This window comes from Aquarana catesbeiana, linkage group LG04 (assembly GCF_042186555.1).
Source record: "Aquarana catesbeiana isolate 2022-GZ linkage group LG04, ASM4218655v1, whole genome shotgun sequence".
NCBI classification, from domain to species: domain Eukaryota; kingdom Metazoa; phylum Chordata; class Amphibia; order Anura; family Ranidae; genus Aquarana; species Aquarana catesbeiana.
In genome coordinates, this window is record NC_133327.1 from 271,338,350 (window position 1) to 271,358,385 (window position 20,036).

A 20,036-nucleotide genomic window follows, 5' to 3' on the forward strand; every position below is an offset into this window, starting at 1 on the left:
ACTACTATGGCTCTGTGTCCAATGATGTACAATTAAGAAAGTGTATTTTTTCCAAGAAAAGTGCACTTGTAAGACCGCTGTGCAAATATGGTGTGACACAAAGTATTGCAATGCCTGCCATTTTATTCTCTAGGGTGTTAGAAAATAAAATATATAATGTTTGGGGGTTCTCAGTAATTTTCTAGCAAAAAAAAAGATTTCAACTTGTAAACAAGTGTAAAAAAGACTCGGTCCTTAAGTGGTTAAGGTGACAATTAACACTCCCATTAGGTTATTTTAGTTTGGTCATAAAGATTCAGTATTAACAACTTAAGCTGGATACACACTATACAACTTTTGTTGTTCGATTTCCTTCAGAATTACCTTCAACTATGTAGTGCAAAAACCTGCCTGATTGCATACAAATTGAAAGTGTGTAGGTTTGACCTCATATTATATGGTTTTGGTAAATCTAAAAGGAAAAAAATCTAAAGGAAAAAAAATGTATAGTGTGTATCCAGCTTAAATTAAACAGAAACGGAATCACCCTATCACACAGCTTACACAAACAATTAAAAAGATACATATAATGTAAGGAGCCGAGGGGCAGTTCCAGCTTTGACGGTCACCGACAAGAACTTCTCCAATCGTGATTTCAGCTCAGGAGCCCAGGAATCCTGACAATGTAACAGTGTATACATTTTAATCACATCAAGCTTGTAAACTCTCATCATACAGCGTAATGTCAACCATGCTGATGCAATGGGAATTATATAGGACCACATGAACATTCTCAGACAATGACAAGCAGTCAAATATTATATGCTTAGAATTCACCACAAACTTTAATTTACCCCATAACAAAGTCCTCCCCTAGTTAAGCTGTATCTGTGAGCTCTCAGATAGTGAAGAGGGGATTTGATGACTCAATCAATGGGAATGCTAAACCTTCTAATGGGATTTCTCTGTGTTTATTATAATAACACTTTGACATTCAGCAAACATCTTTTTCTTTTCTTTTGTAATGCATGCATTGAAGGAAAGTGGTTTCTACAAGCGAGGTAGATTTGCAAAATGAAGGATCAAAATACAATCAGCATAACAATCGTCTGTATCTATGACTAAAAAAAAATGAAGACCAGAATAAGAACTGATATGGTAATCTGACCTAGTCTGACAGAGTAAGCAATTACAATTTGAGGAATCAGTACATCTTGGCCAGTGTGTGGCAGAAGTCACCACAAAAGGAATGAGGGGAAAGGATTCCCCTCATGAGCAATAGAAATAAAAATTTGGAGAAGGAAGATACTGTACAGTCTCCAGTTTGAGCTGATATCAGCAATATTAGCAAGAGGCCTAAGTAAAAACAGCAGACACGTGTATAATTGTAATATACTGTAGTACTGGAATCTCAATAAATTTGAGGAAATTATAGTAGATTTCCCAGACCATCCCTGGAAGAAGAGCAATCCTAAGGAATCTGATATATCCAAGGAAGAAAAAGTATAAAACCCTCTTTTGCAGGGGATGTGAGATGTTGATCGTTTTTTTCACTGAAAAAAAGTCACTGTGATGGGAGCAAAGAATAGCAGGCACCAGGGAAGGTTAACCATTGGTAGAAGTAAAGATAATTATTGTATGCTGAAGAACCTGGTGTCAGCTGTGTAGGCAAGTAGAAGAATGAGTTTCTTGCCTATGTAGGTAGGAACCAAATTCCTACAGAGGGGTATAGGGCTTGAAGAGGTTCAAACATGGAAGGATCAAAATCTAATATTTAAAAGCAAACTCCAAAACAGAGCAGAAGGTGGGAGTAGACGGGGTATCACACATAAGGAAGTGTTTCTAAAAGGGTAGGAATCTCATATCTCAGGTTATAGAAAAATACCCAGTCACTGCTGAAAAAGAAACCACAATTACATGCAAGACTGTCAAAAGAAGAAGGTAAATTACAATGCTTTATCCTAATTTTAGAATACAGCTACAGGGAAAAATCGGAGCATTGAAGAATAAAAAGATACACAACTGCATTAACTAGCAGAGCAATAGACAGTCTCCCACATGAAAAAGTGAGGGTATACTTTAAGCAGAGGATTGAGCAAATTAAATCATGTATTTGTAATTTTAAAATCTGCCACTTGAATTGGATAAAGACTGTAAAAACCTACAAGGTACTGCTGTAGTAGAAGAGGAGGAATAGGGTTGTTACAGCCATGGTCAAAAGTTTTGAAAATGACACAAATATTAAATTTTCACAAAGTCTACTGCTTGAGTTTTTTTTTAGAATTTTTTGTCAGATATGACTATGGTATACTGAAGTATAATTACAAGCATTTTATGAGTGTCAAAGGCTTTTATTGACAATTACATTAAGTTTATGCAAAGTCAATATTTGCAGTGTTGACCCTTTTTTCCCAAGGCCTCTGCAATTCCCCCTGGCATGCTGCCAATCAACTTCTGGGCCACATCCTGACTGATGGCAGCCCATTCTTGCATAATCAATGCTTGGAGTTTGTCAGGATTGGTGGGAGTTTTATTGTTCACCCGCCTTTTAGGGTTGACCACAAGTTCTCAATGGGATTAAGGTCTGGGGAGTTTCCTGGTCATGGACAAAAAATGTCCATGTTTTGTTCCCCAAGCCACTTCGTTATCACTTTTGCCTTATGGCAAGGTGCTCCATCATGCTGGAAAAGGTATTGTTCCTCACCAAACTGTACTTGGATGGAAGGGAGAAGTTGCTCTTGGAGGATATTTTTGTACCATTCTTTATTCATAGCTGTGTTCTTAGGCAAAATTGTGAGCCCACTCCCTTGATTGAGAAGCAACCCCACACATGAATGGTCTCAGGATGCTTTACTGTTGGGATGACACAGAACTGATAGCAGCGCTCACTTTTTCTTCTCCGGACAAGTTTTTTCCGGATGCCTCAAACAATCAGAAAGGGGATTCCTTAGAGAAAATGACTTTACCCCTGTCCTCAGCAGCCTAATCCCTGTACCTTTTGCAGAATATCAGTCTGTCCCTGATGTTTTTCCTGGAGAGAAGTGGCTTCTTTGCTGCCCTTCTTGACACCAGGCATCCCCCAAAAGTCTTTGTCTCACTGTGCATGCAAATGCACTTACACCTGCCTGCTGCCATTCCTGAACAAGCTCTGTACTGGTGGTGCCCCTATCCCACGACTGAATCAACTATGGGAGACGGTCCTGGAGCTTGCTGGACTTTCTTGGTCACCCTGAAGCCTTCTTCACAAATGCAGTGGAAATGTTTTTTATGGGACTAAGTTAATTTTCATGGCAAAGAGGGACTTTGCAATTAATTGCAATTCATCTGATCGCTCATCATAACATTCTGAAGTATATACAAATTGCCACAGCCGCACATATGCAATGGATGTGCTGTGGGAATATCTCTGCCACCTAAGATTCGCTGTTGGTTCTGACAGCACTCAGGAAGAGAAAGGAGCATCGTTGGGGATCGGCGCACCACAACGAGTACATCTGCCACATCGGCTTCCCTGTGCTACTCTGCATCAAGAAACCGCCTCTGTGCCCATCTGTTGCCACTGTATTGTGCACTCCTGACCCCCCCCTGTACCGTGTCCTCCTAAACCCCAGTAACATGCCCTCCTAACCCCCCCCACACACACACACACACACACTCCTCGACTCCTCGGTAACATGCTCTCCTGACCTCCCCAGTACTGTGCAGGGGACCAATTATTCCCCAGACATGAAAAAAAAAAGCGAATGCCGAGTTTTTCAATGAAGCTAACATTTAAAGGTGAGCTAAATTTATATTTTTATTTTTACAGTGACATCGGTCTCTTACCTTTTTATTGGGGGCTTGCCAGTTGCCACACCCCGTGATCTTTGATCACTTCCATTACCTCCAGGTATATCTCCACCTCTCAAAGGTTGCCTACCCCTGCCCTGCAGGATATTAAAATTCTTGTGCTCTCATGGTCTTATGCTGCGGAGCTCTAAAATATTCTGGTAAGGATAACCCTATAGTATAGGGTTTGCAGGATCTATGCTGCAGGCGTCGGTCCTCTGGGAAAACTGAGAAGTCACTGAGTAGTAATAGAGTAGTATAGGCTGATGCCACATGTTGCAGCAGGACTGTCCTCAATGTGTTGTTATGAAGACATGTTGCATTGTGTACTGGCTAACAACTAGGCCAAGTGAGGCAAGGCCTTGCATACTCACAAACCCAATGAGGGTTGCAGGTTGCCAGGGATGACACAGTCACTAAAGGCAGTTAGTGGAACCAGGCTAAAGACTGGTTGATCCTCAAGCTATTAGAGAAGCAGAAGCCATAACAGGACATCATTTCTTCTAGGCATACGCAGTTCAAATTTTGGCCAATCACTGTGTATACTGAGGAAATACCTTTATGCTACAGTCTGAATACTTTAACAAAGTGAGGCAATAGACACTGGATCACACCAGTGGCTGTGCCATTGCTCTGGATTCAGGGAAAACACTGTTTGGCTAACTGACACAGTGCACACTGATCTAGAAAGGGCAGTAATGCAGTGCCTGGTGCCCTAAAGTCACATTTCAGGCTATCTTCGCCACTTCCATGGTCTTACTCAAAGGGTGGGTCTTCAGAGATTGTGTCACACCAGAGGCCTGGAAAATGCTCTGTGGCTAACACAGTACACAGAGGTCTGGAAAGCACCAAAAAGCAAAGCCCAGTGCCCAAAGGTAACATTTAAGGCTAGCATCCAATCCTCAGTCCAGCAAGATCCGGGTGCAGTCTCCAAAGGTTTTGCTGAGGATATGTCGAGCCGGATAACTGCTGGGAACAGACTAGCTCAAGCATTTGTTTTAAGTCTTGCTTGAATTTATTTAAGACAAATATCTATGGTGTAATAAATATGTTGATAGAAGAAAAAAAAAATCACAATAAAAAAAAAAATATATAAAAATTACATTCTAGAACACTAGTAAAAAAAAAAACTAAGGCATTACAGTTTTAAGCAGCCTGTCTTAACCTTGTTTCTCCAGTGTCCAGCCCTATGGTAGGCAGCAGTATAACCCACATATCCAATACTTACCATAGTCCTATAAAGAAATAAGGCATTTAGCAATTAAATATCCATACGTATGAAAAAATGGGGATCCCATCTAAGCAATAATCTTGATTGTGAACTGAACATATTTAAGAAAAATGATCATGAGATATAGCAATGAAAGGATTTAAATTAAATCATCTATCGTAGCCAAATTAGCCCAATCTCACAAATGAGTCCTGTCACCAGTGCTTTTGTAAATCTCATTATGCACACAAATACATTTTTTAAATAAAAAAAAAAAAAAAATACCTGAAAAAGCTCTTTAAAGGATGGGTGAACAGCTGGATTAGGAACAAATGGGAGGGCATAAAATGGAAGGAATTCTGTAGTCTGACTTAAAGCAGCACCACTGGTCTCCAGGTATGTTTTAAGGTGAGAAATTCGCTCTTCGCAGTCTGCCCGATCCTATAAACAAATAGCAAAAATATTAAACATTAAAGGGAATTCATTGCAATTTAGGAGTGTTTTTTATATATTGTGCAATACAAGAAATGTGATCATCTTACAGGAAACCTGAACAAATGCCTGGTACATAATAGAAGGTTTTTTTTTTATTAATCCAGCGGTCTGAACGGAAAAAAAAAACTCAGAGAGATCGCTATACTAACACAAGCGATGTTAGTGTGACGATCTCCACCCCTACTGTATTCTTACAAGAGAAATCCCCCCCCCCATCAGAACACACTGATCCAGCCATTGACTGCTGGTTTTCCAACAAGTCTGTTCGACAGAAGTCAGTCGTGAGACCGGATTCTGTAGAACAGGTGGCTGTACACAAGGGCCGAACCATCTGATTTTTGTCAATTGTGTTAGGTCAGTGACTGAGAAAGCACTAAAGCCAGACACAACCAGTTGATAAATGGGGACAGCAATGGCATCCCTAAAAATGGCTGTATTTTTTCTAAACTTTCTTCATATACAGTTTAAAAAAAATATTCATGGGGCCCATTACAAAATGTAAAGTTTGTTCTTTATTATTTGTGGTCTGATGACTTGTCTGATACTAGCCATACACGACAGGTCTCATGTAATTCCAACCAGCTTTTGAAAAAAACGATCAGGGCAATCTACCATTTACAGTTTCAACAGGAATTATTGGTAGTAGGTTGCCTTGATCTTAAATCATAAGCTTACTAATGTGGTTAAAATTGCTTGAAAAGTGCTGTGTGTATATATAAATAGTGTTGGACCTCCATGCCAGCAATTAACCTGGTGTTTTTTTCCTCAAAAAGAAATAATGGATTTTTTCCGACGGATGTTGGCTCAAACTTGTCTTGCATACACACGGTCGCACAAAGTTGGTCGAAAATTCCGAACGTCAGGAACGCGGTGACGTACAACACGTACGACGAGCCGAGAAAAATGAAGTTCAATAGCCAGCGATCCTCTTCTGCTTAAGTAACGTGGCACTTTGTGTGTTAGAATCGTCTACACACGATCGGAATTTACGCAATAGGATTTTGTTGTCGTAAAATTTTCTTAGCCTGCTCTCAAACTTTATGTGTTGGAAATTCCGATGGAAACTGTCCGATGGAGCCTACACACGGTCGGAATTTCTGACAACAAGCTCCGATCGCTCATTTTCCAACGGAAAATCCCACTGTGTTCACAGGGCATAACAGTGATAATTGGTATGTTGCTAGCTTTTGGCACTGCTAAAGAGAAACAGTGATCATTGGTATGTTGCTAGCTTTTGGCACTGCTAAAGAGAAAAGCCTAGTACTCAGAGCTCTGGGATGCCTAAGCAAAGTTCAATGGCCACAAACATCAGAAGTTTAGAGGGGAAGAACCTCACTTTGAAACATAATACAGCACAGAATCTCAAGGAAATTATATAAATAAAATTCACAACATTTGTTAGTTAATACAGACATAACAGCTCTTCATACTGATCCAGTGACATGGTGACCAAACAATTTAACCCAACATAAGCTTAAGACTGGTGAATATATATGGGTAAAAGGCCAAAAAAAAATACAGAAAAAGAGAGTCTCCAGGATCCAGTGTGAATGAGCTATTATTATTGGTAATGTGAACTGAAACTACGGTATTTTTCAACTGCGACTTTACTCACACATCTTGTATATCGTTTGAGCAGAAATTATTAAGCTTGAAAGCTTGACAGGAAGCATCAGGGAAAGCAGAATAATAAATATCACAAATGGGAGGCTAGGACATCAATAATCACACACAATAGACCATTAATAAATCATTACATGTGGTAGAGACAAGGATGTGAGTAGTTATCTCTAGTGGGCCAAGAAAAGCAAACCACTCCTGAAGTTGTGATACATTAATTAAGCTAAAATAAGTAAAATGTTATCAGTGACTATATATTGTGCCGACACCCTAGAGAAGGTCAATAATGCTTAGTCAACACCCGTGGACTTGCCAGCTCATCTACTGTATGCGTATAGAGATATATGGCTCCAGAAAGTGTTTACACAAGCAGCTCAAATTATTTGGACATTATTCTATTTTATGATCAGACACTATTCTATAAAAGTGAACCTGACAGGCCTAAAACAATAACAAATGTCCCCCCCCCCCCCATTTTTCACATACAATGTTCCATTTTGTATTTTTGGGGGGGTAAATAAATTACTTAGAACCCCAAAACCTTATATATTTTCTGATAGCAGAGGCCTCAGAAAACAAAATGGTTTTATGTCACACATAAAAATGCATATTTTCAAGAAAACAAAAAAAACACCTAAATAAATTTTAGTGCTCACAAACACAATAATATACCTACCTAATTTTTTGGGTAAAATATAAAAATATGATTTTACATCAAATAGATGCCGAACATGTCAAAATTTGAAAATTGTGCACACCTGTAAAATGGCAACAAACTATGGTACTTGTACACAGGCCTATGGTAATTGTCCTAAGGCCACTCTTTAACCGGTTTCCAACTGGCTCACGTCTATATACTGTGGCAGAATGGCACCGCTGGGCAAAACTCTATATGGGTACGTTGTACTCTTAAGGAGCTGGGGGGGGGGCACAGCGGGGGTCCTGATGCGCATGGCCGGTGGGCGCAATCAACGCCGACTACCCGCATTTGCGTGCACAAGCGCCAGATGGCCGCCATTACTAGTAAAAAAAAAATAATAATAAAAATGCCATAAATCTATGCCTATTTTGTAGATGCTATAACTTTTGCGCAAACCAATCAATATACGCTTATTGCAATTTTTTTACCAAAAATATGCAGAATACATATTGGCCTGTTTTTTTAAATTTGTGGACATTATAGCAAAAAAGTAAAAAAATATATATTTTTTTTTTCAAAATTGTCGCTCTTTTTTTGTTTATAGCGCAAAAAAAAAAAAAAAACGCAAAAGGTGATCAAATACCACCAAAAGAAAGCTCTATTTGTGGTTAAAAAAAAGGACGCAAATTTTGTTTGAGTACAGTATCGCACTACTGCGCAATTGTCAGTTAAAGTGACGCAGTGCCAAAAATTGTAAAAAGTGCTCTGGTCAGGAAGGGGGGGTAAAATCTTCCGGGGCTGAAGCTGTTAAAAGCCCTCACAGGTTATCAGTTTAGAGTTAAACATGAGCTCTGGTGCTAGAATTATTGCTCTCACTCCGATTTTAATGCACACAAACACAATATAATATCCAGTTATTTGGTAAAACATAAAATATGAGGTTACGTCAAATAAATAGCATCTACTGTACTTTTCACAGGCAATGTTGTACTGTACTGTTTTGTATAGTTTATTCTTTTTTTTATGACTGCATGTCTTTGTTCTACAAAACGTATACAGTCACTGTTTTGCATTTTGTACATTCTTGCAAAATAAATAAAAAACAAAAAAAAAAAAAAAACAAACATGTCAAATTTGAAAACTGCACAGGCTTGTGAAGTAGCGAAAAACTATGGTATTTGTACATAGGCCTATGGTAATTGTCCATAGGCCACGCTTTAAAAGTTTAGAATTAGAGTTAAACAATTCTGGTGCTAGAATTATTGCTCTCACTCCGATTTTTGCAGTGATACCTCAAATGTGTGGTGCAAACACTGTTTGCATCTGTGTGCCGAACCTACTGCACGTGCGCATTTGCACTTACATACGAGCACGTGGAGGTGTGGTGCTTTTATATTTTATTTACATCCCCCCCCCAATTAAAGAGGAGCTTCAGTTCTGGAAAAAAACTGTAGCTGCTGGCTTTTAATACACACTCACCTGCCCAAGGATCTAGCGCTGACCTCACCCAAGCCAGTTCTTCACCAGTCTTCGGGTCCCCAGTGCTGGCATGTTAACTGTGGGCAGCCAGCCAGTCACTTGTGACTCCTTGTGGCTTCACAGAAGGCTGCTCGTTCCATATATTTCAATGGAGAAGCTGCAGAAAAGCATGTAATGCGTTTTTGCAGCATTTTGTATTTTTTAATGTGCCCAACAACAAATTGGACAAAAAACTGTATTTCTCTTCTAATAGTGTATACAGTATATCTCTTCTGCCTGTTATTCTCAGAGTGGATTCAATATTTTGCTCCCTAACCATATAGTTGGTTGTTTATATTTACCACTGCATAGAGATATTTAAGAATAAATTGCTTTTTTTTTTTTTAAAAACTTTACATATTAACTAAATTATACACCACACTTTTTTTTTTTAAGGTTATTAACCGATTAATCAAAACAATAATCGACCAACTAATCGATTATGAAAATAATCGTTAGTTGCAGCCCTAAATATATACAACGTCAGCAATCTGAAGGCCCCGTCATCCCCATATCGTGAAACTTTCCCTTCTATGTAAACCATTTTGGCATATACAATCAGCTCTGCAACAACTCCCAGGAACAACTAGAAGCCATTTTTAAAATTCTACCTTTCAGCAATGCACAGCTTCTAAAATGCAAACACAAAAGGTGCTTCAGCTACTTACTGCTAAACAATAAAGCACAGGGAACAGTCTTAACACCTGGCAGTTCCGATCCACCCCACTCCGGCCGCCTTTTTTCATATGTGGCGGGCTGGGGAAGGGGGGGCAGGTTACAGTATAGTGCCGAATGCTGATTGGCTGAGAGGCGGCAGGGGTGGAGCATCTGTCACTGTTGCAGCCACGTAGTGTATTATATTATTCAACAATCCCATCCACCTCCTACTCAGCTGGGCACTGGGCACAAGCACTGGATACCTGCCACTGAGATTCCTCGCTGTCAGTCTCCCACCAGACAAACCCCCAGAAGCTGCTTTAGACCCCACAGCCTCATGTTAAAGATGGCTCTGCCGGGGCATCAGATCGGCCCAGGGGCAATCCCCCCCCCAGGTCTCTTTTGTGAAGTTGGGAACACCTCAACCTATGTTGTGACAATGAGGAGAGGTGGAGGTTTGACTATAACACTAATGTATTGTGAGTTGTAGATGTAGCAATTTTGAGCAGGGGTTAACCGGAGACCAGACAGTTATTTCAAGAGTTCCACGGTATTAAAACAGCTGAGAAAGGCTGCCCTAGCACCTTAGGAAACTGTGTTACTAGCAAGATCAGCCAGGAACATCTATGGAATGGTAATGGTATGGAATGTAAGCTGCAATATATTTTTTTTCTTGAGTTTAGATTTGCTTGAACCCTAACTCTTGATTTCAGAACTTACCCAATCACAATATTTAAAACTAATTTAACACATCTGCATACTTCCCTTATCAGGCATTTAAAGCATCAGCACCACGCTGAGACCCACCAGCATGCTGTTGGTGATAAAATCTCATAACTAACACTATCTGCACAGTACTTATCTAAATGCACAATACTTATCAAAACAAAACATTATTCCCTGTGTGACACTACATGATAAAGCAGAACTGAAGATTTGCTATGTTATAGGGAACATTTAAAGTATATCCAAAGCCAAACTTTTTTTTTTTTTTTTTTTTTTTTTTAACATAGTAGAGGATCATTAAAACCACTGCAATTTTTGTCAGGATGTGCCTAATCAGGGAGATTTCATCAAAATCTAAAAATGTTAGTTATTCTTTAAAGTGATTGTAAAGCTTCGAGTTTTTTTTTTTTTTAAATAACAAACATGTCATACTCACCTCCACTGTGCAGTTAGTTTTGCACAGAGTGGCCCCAATCATCCTCTTCTGGGGTCCCCCGGCGGCGCTGGTAGCTTCTCCCCGCATCATATAACCCCCTAGGAGAAGCGCTCTCCCGGGGGGGGTTACCTTGCGTGCGCGCTTCTGAGTCCAGCATTTGCGTTCATAGACGCAGAATGCCGGCCCCGGTGCCGCATCATTGGATTTGATTGACAGCAGAGAGAGCCAATGGCTGCGCTGCTATCAATCTATCCAATCAAGAGCCGAAAACCCCGGGCAGAGGAAGAGTGCGTCTCCGCCGTGGGAAATTCCAGGGCTCAGGCAAGTAAAATGGCGGGGCTGGTCATTGCCAGGTGTTTTTTCACCTTAATGCATAGGATGCATTAAGGTGAAAAAGCTGTGCCCTGAAAAATGTACTTTTTGTCTTGAAATTCACCTGGAAAAATAGCAGAGCCCCTCCTGGTATGTAAGGGGGCAGAGGCACTCCTGTGTCTATGGCTTGATAGTTGTATATCTACAGAGTGTGATCTAAGGCACTACTGCCTCTGACTGGTAGTCTCAGGGGACTTTCAGTGAGATTTTGTAATGTCACTACTGTTATGCTTACAGATGGCCTCCTCCACACAGGGGCTCACTGCAGAATGCAGTCAGTAAGGACAGGAGTGGGGAGATCAGCCGCAGGGAGACTACAGACAATACTAGTGAATAGTCCTTCATGAGATCAGTTCCTCTTTGAATGTTATTATTATCATCACTATTATTATATTATTATTATAAAAAGACACATACAATTCGTCCGCTATTGTTCTTTAGTGGGAAAATGGCAAAGTGGATGTGCAAATAGAATTCTAGCTTCTGAGCCAAGGGGTCATTGCTGCGAGTTTCTGTAGGTACATGCTCTTCCCACTTCTCAAAAAATGTTTTCCTGTCTCCATCTTCAAAAGCACTGAGGAGATCTTTCTGCAAGATATGAAAATAAATCGGGTCAGGTGAATAAAGGTAATTTTAGATACCAGTCATCAGATCATGGATCAACACCTCGTTCATTCATGCACAAACATAGCATCCACAGTTTTAAGGAGACAGATTTACAGTATACTCTGAGACCAAAAAAAAAAATAGAAATAATCATTCAGCACTGCATTGGACCAACTTTGTCCCTTGTTATCGCTGCCACCCATCCCAGCAGTGGCTCCACACAGGTCCTGTAGTATCAGTCTGTTTAAGCCAATTATAAAAGACATCAGCACTTGATGCAACTGCTCATGGCTGATGGGGGTAGGCTCCCTAGAATAGATGTACATTATACCACACTCAGAACTTACCTATGTCAGACTTGACAATATCTTTTCAGTCCAATGTTGATGTTTCCTTGACCCACTACAAATACTTTTGACTGTTTATCATAACAGCAAAGGACCCATGTTTGGCCTTACACCATTTTATACCATAAAGCCAGGCAAACACATTGTGCATTTTAGTGTTGGTCACTGTATCCCAAATCCTGTTTCTAATAACGGTTAACCTTTTTTCTCATGTCTAAATGATTTGTTATGAATCAAGGCCTTAGTGTTCGTCATGTTTGCCATGTTCGTCCACCAAGGGCTGCCTCTGACAAAGTAGATTTGTTTGTTAAGTGTGATGTTATCTGGTCCATCCTTTGGAAAATGGTAGTTTTCTGAATGTCATTTGGACCCCCTTGTGCTAAAACTTTGAGGCTGGGTTCACACTGGAGAACGCAGCGGCTCACAACAGGAGTCCGGTGCATCTCCATTCACCGTTTCAGGTCCGATCTCAGCCCAAATTGTGGGCTGAATTCGGACCTGAAATGGACCAAAAATGTACAGGACTCCTGTGCAATTCACACCGGAGCTGCTGCGGTGATGTGTGAACCGGCTCCAGCGCCTAAGGCTGGGTTTACACTATTGCGAATTGGATGCAGGTTTCTCCACATCCAATTTACTTGTTAGGAGACTGGGACCGACTCTCTATGGAGCCGGTTCACACATCTCCAAAGCGGCTCCGGTGCGAATTGCCCAGGAGTCCTGTGCTTCTTCTGGTTCATTTCAAGTCTGAATTCAGCCAAAAAATTTGGTCTGAAATCGGTCCTGAAACGGTGAACGGGGACACACCGGACCCCTGCTGTGATCCGCTCCATGCTGTGGTGCAAACCCAGCCTAAATTAGACTTAGAAACTCACAGGGGTTTATTTACTAAAGCTGGAGACTGCAAATTCAGGCTCACTTCTGCATAGAAACCAATCAGCTTCCAGGTTTTATTGGCTAAGCATAATTGAATAAGCCGAGGTTAGAAGCCGATTAGTTTCTATGCAGAAGTGAGCCCAAATTTGCACTTTCCAGTTTTAGTAAATAAATCCCATAATACCTGTGCAGAAAAGGAATTGTCACTTTTCTCCATCATTTGACCTGCATACTTATTACAAGTATTTAACAAATTATTAAAGCTACTGAGCCTGGATTACAGCCAGTCAACTAGAACTTCCACAAGGGGCAATGGCAGCCCCCCTATATTTGTCTTAGATTTGAATCCCATAGTTCTACAGTCTTGCAAAATTACAGGACTATGCAGGAACAGGGGCCCTAATGCAATGAAAATGACATATCAAAACTCATATTAAAATGGAAAGTTGGGAAAACATAAAATTCAATGTGGTCATTAATACTCAACATGTCCATTGTGTAAAAGTACAGGAAAATTAGATGAGGTCAAGTACACTTCCAAAACGTATAAAAGGGTTAAGTGATTCCTCATTAGTCACAGTAAAATTAGATGCAATGTGCTGTTATCATATCCTGTAACTGCACCCACACACGCACCAGTACCAATCCACTCACCTCCACCACAGGATGGATGACCTTATCCTAAATTTACCCTCTCTGGCCTAAATGGAGAAGAATTAAGCAATATATTCTGACAGACAAGACATTTCCTAGCAGTCACCGCCCTGTCTGTGGAAGCTCCCACCAAAAAGCGACGATCAGCTCAGACAGGGTGTAGCATGTTAGCAGAACAGCATCCCCCAGTGTTAACATTCCACACATTGCAAGTATATCTGCTCCAGAATAATTATTCACAACAGCTTTCATTTCAAACTACAATAAATATCCAGTGATATTCTCAGGGGAAACTGTTAGCGTTTTAAAGGCTCAGTAAACATATACATATTTGACATTCCCTAATGTAAAGTCTTACTGATGATCTACAAACTACAGAATATGTGGCATAAAAATACATTTTGAGCCAGTTATACAAAGACAAATAATCTTGCCTTAGACAATGGCATCTCATAAGTGAGATAAATGCTGTGTAGCATTCAAAGTGAATTTTCACCTAGGCCCCCATTCACACTTGAGCTCAAAAAACACTCAAGCAAATACCCATTGTTTTCAATGGCCCTTGTTCACATCTAAGCGTCCTGTCGCTTGTAGCACAACGCCTGTCACTCAAAAGTTACTTTTCAGGCAGAATTTAGGGTTTTTGTCCCCATGGACTTTAATGGAAACACCTGAAAAGTGTGACATGAGTGCGACTCTGCCCCTTTTTCAGCAGCACTCCACACCTTTCAGTTAAAAAAAACACGCCTGACAAAAGCTGCAAAAATGTGAAATTCTGCTCCAAAAAACACTCCAATGCAAAGTTTCACAAATAACTGTTGATCTTGCTATTGAAGTTAACCTTATGCAGCTTCCTCCTGGTGTAATACTTCTGCTTTGCTCTTGAATTCAGAGCAGTTACCCTCATGTAAGCTGCACCTGCTTGCACTACAGTGGGATAGGAAGATGTTGCAGGGCCTGTGGCTATCTGAATGGCCAATACTTATTCACCCGATTCAAGCCTGTAGCTTGTCAATCTGAAGCTGGCCATATCAAGGCTTGCCCACGGCTTTCTGGATTAACAGCACTGCCTATGCTGCTGAAATCCTCCCACTGTGAGCTGCAGTGTCTGGGAGTGGAAGCATGCCAGGCACAAATGGAGGTGGCTTTGGTTTACTCAGAGAGGTTTAGAAGAAGTAGTTTTTTTTTTTCACTTTATAGGGCTTGTTTATCACAAAGTTACTGGATTCGTGTCTTGTTTAAATTGTTACACGGGCATTTTTAGAAGGACTTTAAAAGCGTTGGAAAGGTATTAGAACAACTTAGAGCTCCTGCTATCAGTGCTCTTGTGTTCCATATCAAGTCATTGCTAAATGCTTGCTATAAATACAGTATTTGCCAGGTTTTTTTTCTGTGGCTAAGTGACTGCCACCCATTACTGCTGTCAATTAATGAAGAGAATGGCGGGTGGAGTCTTGCTCCAGCAGTGATGTCAAAACCAGAATTACATGCTGTACATGCAGTTTGATGTCATCAACACATGCAATCTATGAAGAAATCACCAAGTAAAAAATGTCTTTTGTACAGATAATGACACGGTGCACTTCCAGGTTCTGACAACAATGCAGGGAGATGCCATTTGTATTGTGGCTGTACAATGGTGTCAGGACAAAGGCGGAAATAGTGCCAGAAGGGAGAAAACAAAGGCAATCTTGTTATAAAAACAAAAGCTAAACAAAAAGAACATACTTTGATTGGGCAGTAGTTAGGATCACCTTGCAAATCAGAAGTTTTATTTTTCCCTGGAGTATCACTAACTTTTGTATTCAGTAACTGCATAATTGTGTATGTGCAGGAAATAAACACAGCAGAAACGTAAATAAATCATGAGCTTAATAAAAGAAAAAAAAAATAAATCTGAAAAGTCAGTACATTTGGACAACTTCAATAAGTAATTTTTCTACTTCACTGATAGGCGCTGATGAGGCTGCACTGATGAGGTGGCACCAATATGCAGCACTGATGGGCACTGATATGTGGCACTGATGAGGAGGCACCGACAGGCATCACTGATGAGGATCACTGGTGGGCATCGCTGATGGGGCTGCACAGATCCCCCCTGTGAGGAAAACTGCTTATCAGCTCTCCTCTACTCATGCACTGTCAGCGTGAGTAGAGGAATGCTGATAACCAGCACTTCCCATTTACATTGTGATCAGCTGTGATTGGACACAGCTGATCACATGGTAAAGAGCCTACGTCATAGGCTCTTTACCGTGATCAGAGATGCGATGTGTGACAGACTCACCCGGGACAGAGGCTTTTGGAGGGGACTGAATGCTAGCCTCTTACCTACCGACTATGGGCCCTGGCATTTGAGGGAGCTACAAGCATTTAGGAAGATATTCTGTTATGTAATGCAAAAGGACATTATTAAGGAGGCCATGATGGTCTCTGCATGCTTGGGACTCATATAGCAGATGTATGTGAAAGCAATGCTGATGAATGAGATCTGGAAAGCTCTGGATCTCCTGTTGTCTACTAGTGTAGCTTCTAAGAGTATTTCACCCATTGTTGTTTGTGCTACTTAACCTTGCTATTGTATGAAGGAGTTCTGTGTTGATATTTATGATAGTGTGTATTGTATAGTCTGTGAGCTAGGAGATGTGAAGTCTACCCTGAGGGGTCATATCTCTGAGTCACCTAGTCTGGGTAAATGATTTAGTAAACTAGCTCATGTTAATTAGGTTTCTGGTTAGAAAGAGGAACCTCCTCTTTTACTGTATATAAGACTTGTATTTTGGTTCTAATAAAAGAGTCCATGTTCAGAAACTAAACAAGTATCATCTTGTTTTGTGCTTGTGAGAGGTTGGAATATCGGATATCTATATTCAGACTGGGAGGAAGTGGTATACGACGAAAGCACTCAAGCGGAGTGTGGGACGTTTGTTACATTGGTGGCAGCAGTGGGATGCTTCCTGCAGTCTGGGACATCCAAACTTCCACCTGGATCCAAGGTCCGGATAGCAGGAGAGGAGAGGAGAGGTACAGATACCAGCCACCATGGAAGAGGAATTCAGAAGGAGGTTGCAAGAGATGCAGATACAGCACAGAGGACCAGTGTCAGAGCAGGTTCTGCTGTAATGGTTTGATTCTATCTGCTGCAAACTCTGGAAGGAAGCACTAGCCTATGAGCAGTGTCACCAGGGAAAAGTTCTCCCCCCCATCCAGGAAAGGTACTGGTCGCAGTATAGACTGCGGGTGCTGTTTTTTGGGAGAAGCTGAATTAAGCAGGCTGGTCTGGCCAGAGATGCGGCTGGATGAGAGCTACAGAGCCCTCCGGTGGCTTGTATCCCAAGCATGCACTTGGATAGCGGATGACAGCCCAACGGAAGGCTTTGGCTATGGCACCCTGGGAATGTTGTATGTGAGGCTGACAGAGGACCCTAAATTTGGGAGTGATTTGGAGTGGCAGTTGGACGAAATCAGGGATTTCAGAGAAGGGCTACTGAACGTCTTGGAAGTGCACTAGAAGATATAGAGTTTCTAGCCGTTCAGGAAAGGGAGCTGGAGATCGCCTACAGGTGGCTGCTAGACTCTGCTCAGCGCCAGGGCTGGGCTCCCCTTGCCTGGGACTATCAGGAAATACCAGTTGACAACTTTGAAATCCTGGCTGAAGAGTCGGCAATGTGGCAGAGTAACAGTGTGCTTTGCCAACCTGCCCCCACAGCTGTGGACGCGGAGGTCTTATGGCGGATGCAGCAAGTGCTGACTGACCTTGATGATCCTGTTTCTGCATGGGATGATCTTGGATGGAGGAATGTGCCTGTCCAGCAGCATGCCAGAGAATCGACAGTGGAAAATCTGGAGATTGCCATCCCCAAAGCTGAAGTGCTGACAACAGGGCAGAGCTCTGCTAACCTCTGCCCAGCACTGATAGCATCTTCTGGGTTCCACGGACAGGAGATGGTGAACCTCTATCCCCAGACACCAGTTGCAGAGACAGGGGATTTGATAGACTTTTCTGCTGAGGAAGCACAACCTGATGAGCCTCCAGCAGAAGAGCTGGTATCAAGGCCAAACTTCACTGTGCTCTGCCCAGCACCAACAGCAGTATCTGTGGGGTTGCAAGGAACTTCCCCAGCTGAAGCGCTGGTCGCCGGACAGAGGGTCCAAAACCTCTGCCCCACATCTGTGGCAGCTCCGGAGGCTCAGGGTGAGAAGGTGGTGGTCACTTCCTAGCAGCAGATCAGGATACAGGGGGAGAAGGGAGAGGAGGTGTTCGTCGTCCCTCCCCAACAGTTGGCCAGGGTGTAGGAAGCGGTCTTTCCTCCCCAGCAAAGATCCGTGCACCTGGGAAACAGTACCACAGACATGTCGTCCCAGCAGCCAGATGAGGGAATGGAAAAGGAAGCAGCCGGCTCACCTCCCCAATAGCAGCTACACAGTTTGGGAGTGGAGAAAGCCAGCCTCCTGCCCCAACGGTTAGCCGGAGCGGAGGATGTGAAGTGCCCAGCAGAAGTGCTGGCAACAGGGCAGAACGCTACCAACCTCTGCCCAGCACCGGCAACAACTGTGGAGTTACAGGGAGCCGTGGCAGTCGGCCCCTCTCTCCAGCGACAAGCTGATGTAGTAAAGCTGCTACTCCCAGCTGAATCACTGGCAACAGGGGAGAGCGCTGCTGGCCTCTGCCTAGCACCTACAATGTCTCTACAGCTTCAGGAAGCTGGGGCAATCGGCCCCTCTGCCCAGCAGCAGACCGAGCCCCGGAATGTTAAAAACCACCCAGCTGAAGTGCTGGCAGCTGGACAGAGAGTCAATGACCTCTGCCCCACACCTACTGAGGTCAACTATTCCTTGCAGCCAAGAATGGAGATCATGCGGACAGACTATTTGAGTTCACTCTGCCCGACTAATGCATGTCCAGACCAGGTGGAGGTCTGGGACCTTGTTAGTCAACTTTTGATGGGGGAGAAATGTGACAGACTCACCCGGGACAAAGGCTTTTGGAGGGGACTGAATGCTAGCCTCTTGACTACCAACTATGGGCCCTGGCATTTGAGGGAGCTGCAAGCATTTAGGAAGATATTCTGTTATTTAATGCAAAAGGACATTATTAAGGAGGCCATGATGGTCTTTGCATGCTTGGAACTCATATAGCAGATGTATGTGAAAGCAATGCTGATTAATGAGATCTGGAAAGCTCTGGGTCTCCTGTTGTCTACTAGTGTGGCTTCTAAGAGTATTTCACCCATTGTTGTTTGTGCTAATTAACCTCGCTATTGTATGAAGGAGTTCTGTTTTGATATTTATGATAATGTGTATTGTATAGTCAGTGAGCTAGGAGATGTGAAGTCTACCCTGAGGGGTCATATCTCCGAGTCACCTAGTCTGGGTAAATGATTTAGTAAACTAGCTCATGTTAATTAGGTTTCTGGTTACAGGTGTATTGTTAGAGTAATATGAGCAGGAGGGAGGAACCTCCTCTTTTACTGTATATAAGACTTGTATTTTGGTTCTAATAAAAGAGTCCATGTTCAGCAACTAAACAAGTATTGTCTCGTTTTGTGCTTGTAAGCGGGTGGAATATCTGATATCTATATTCAGACTGGGAGGAAGTGGTATATGACGAAAGCACTCAAGTGGAGTGTGGGACGTTTCATTACACGGTGTGTCCGAGCGACACACCGCACCCCTGATCGCCGAGCTGCACGCCCCCGGGGGCACACACGAGCAGCTTGTTCTGGAGGACATCATATGATGTCTAGTCAGAACAATTAAACCACCACCTGGCTATAAGCCGGGCAAGAAGTGGTTAAAATCAAAGTAGAACTATAAGCAAATTTTTTTTTTTACATTTTAGAGCAAAGGAGGGTTCTAATCCCCGTCAGTTTTTTTTTTTTGCCATCTGTATCCTATTGGGGAGATTTCTCTTTCTGTCTCAAAGCCAAACAGGAAGTGTGAGAACATCCCTTCAAATTAAGGGAAGCCCTTAGGGACCCCCAGGTCATCATGTCCCTGTTGGACGATTTCCCTTTTACTTTTCTTTTACTTTAAATTTCAATAATAATGGTAAGCAGGACAAATAGAGAG

General features: G+C 42.0%; 1 protein-coding gene across 3 annotated transcripts in view; it reads right to left on the reverse strand.

Moving 5' to 3' along the window:
• ARMC9 (armadillo repeat containing 9) overlaps positions 1-20,036 on the reverse strand; it is a 233,330-nt gene that overhangs the window by 185,298 nt on the left and 27,996 nt on the right. For all 3 annotated transcript variants that reach the window (XM_073626513.1, XM_073626514.1, XM_073626512.1), the window contains exons 4-6: positions 11,899-12,069; positions 5,303-5,458; positions 564-656 (exon numbers count right to left, since the gene is read on the reverse strand). In XM_073626513.1, the coding sequence (XP_073482614.1) occupies positions 564-656; positions 5,303-5,458; positions 11,899-12,069 (420 nt within the window). The remainder of the gene's footprint in view (positions 1-563; positions 657-5,302; positions 5,459-11,898; positions 12,070-20,036) is intronic.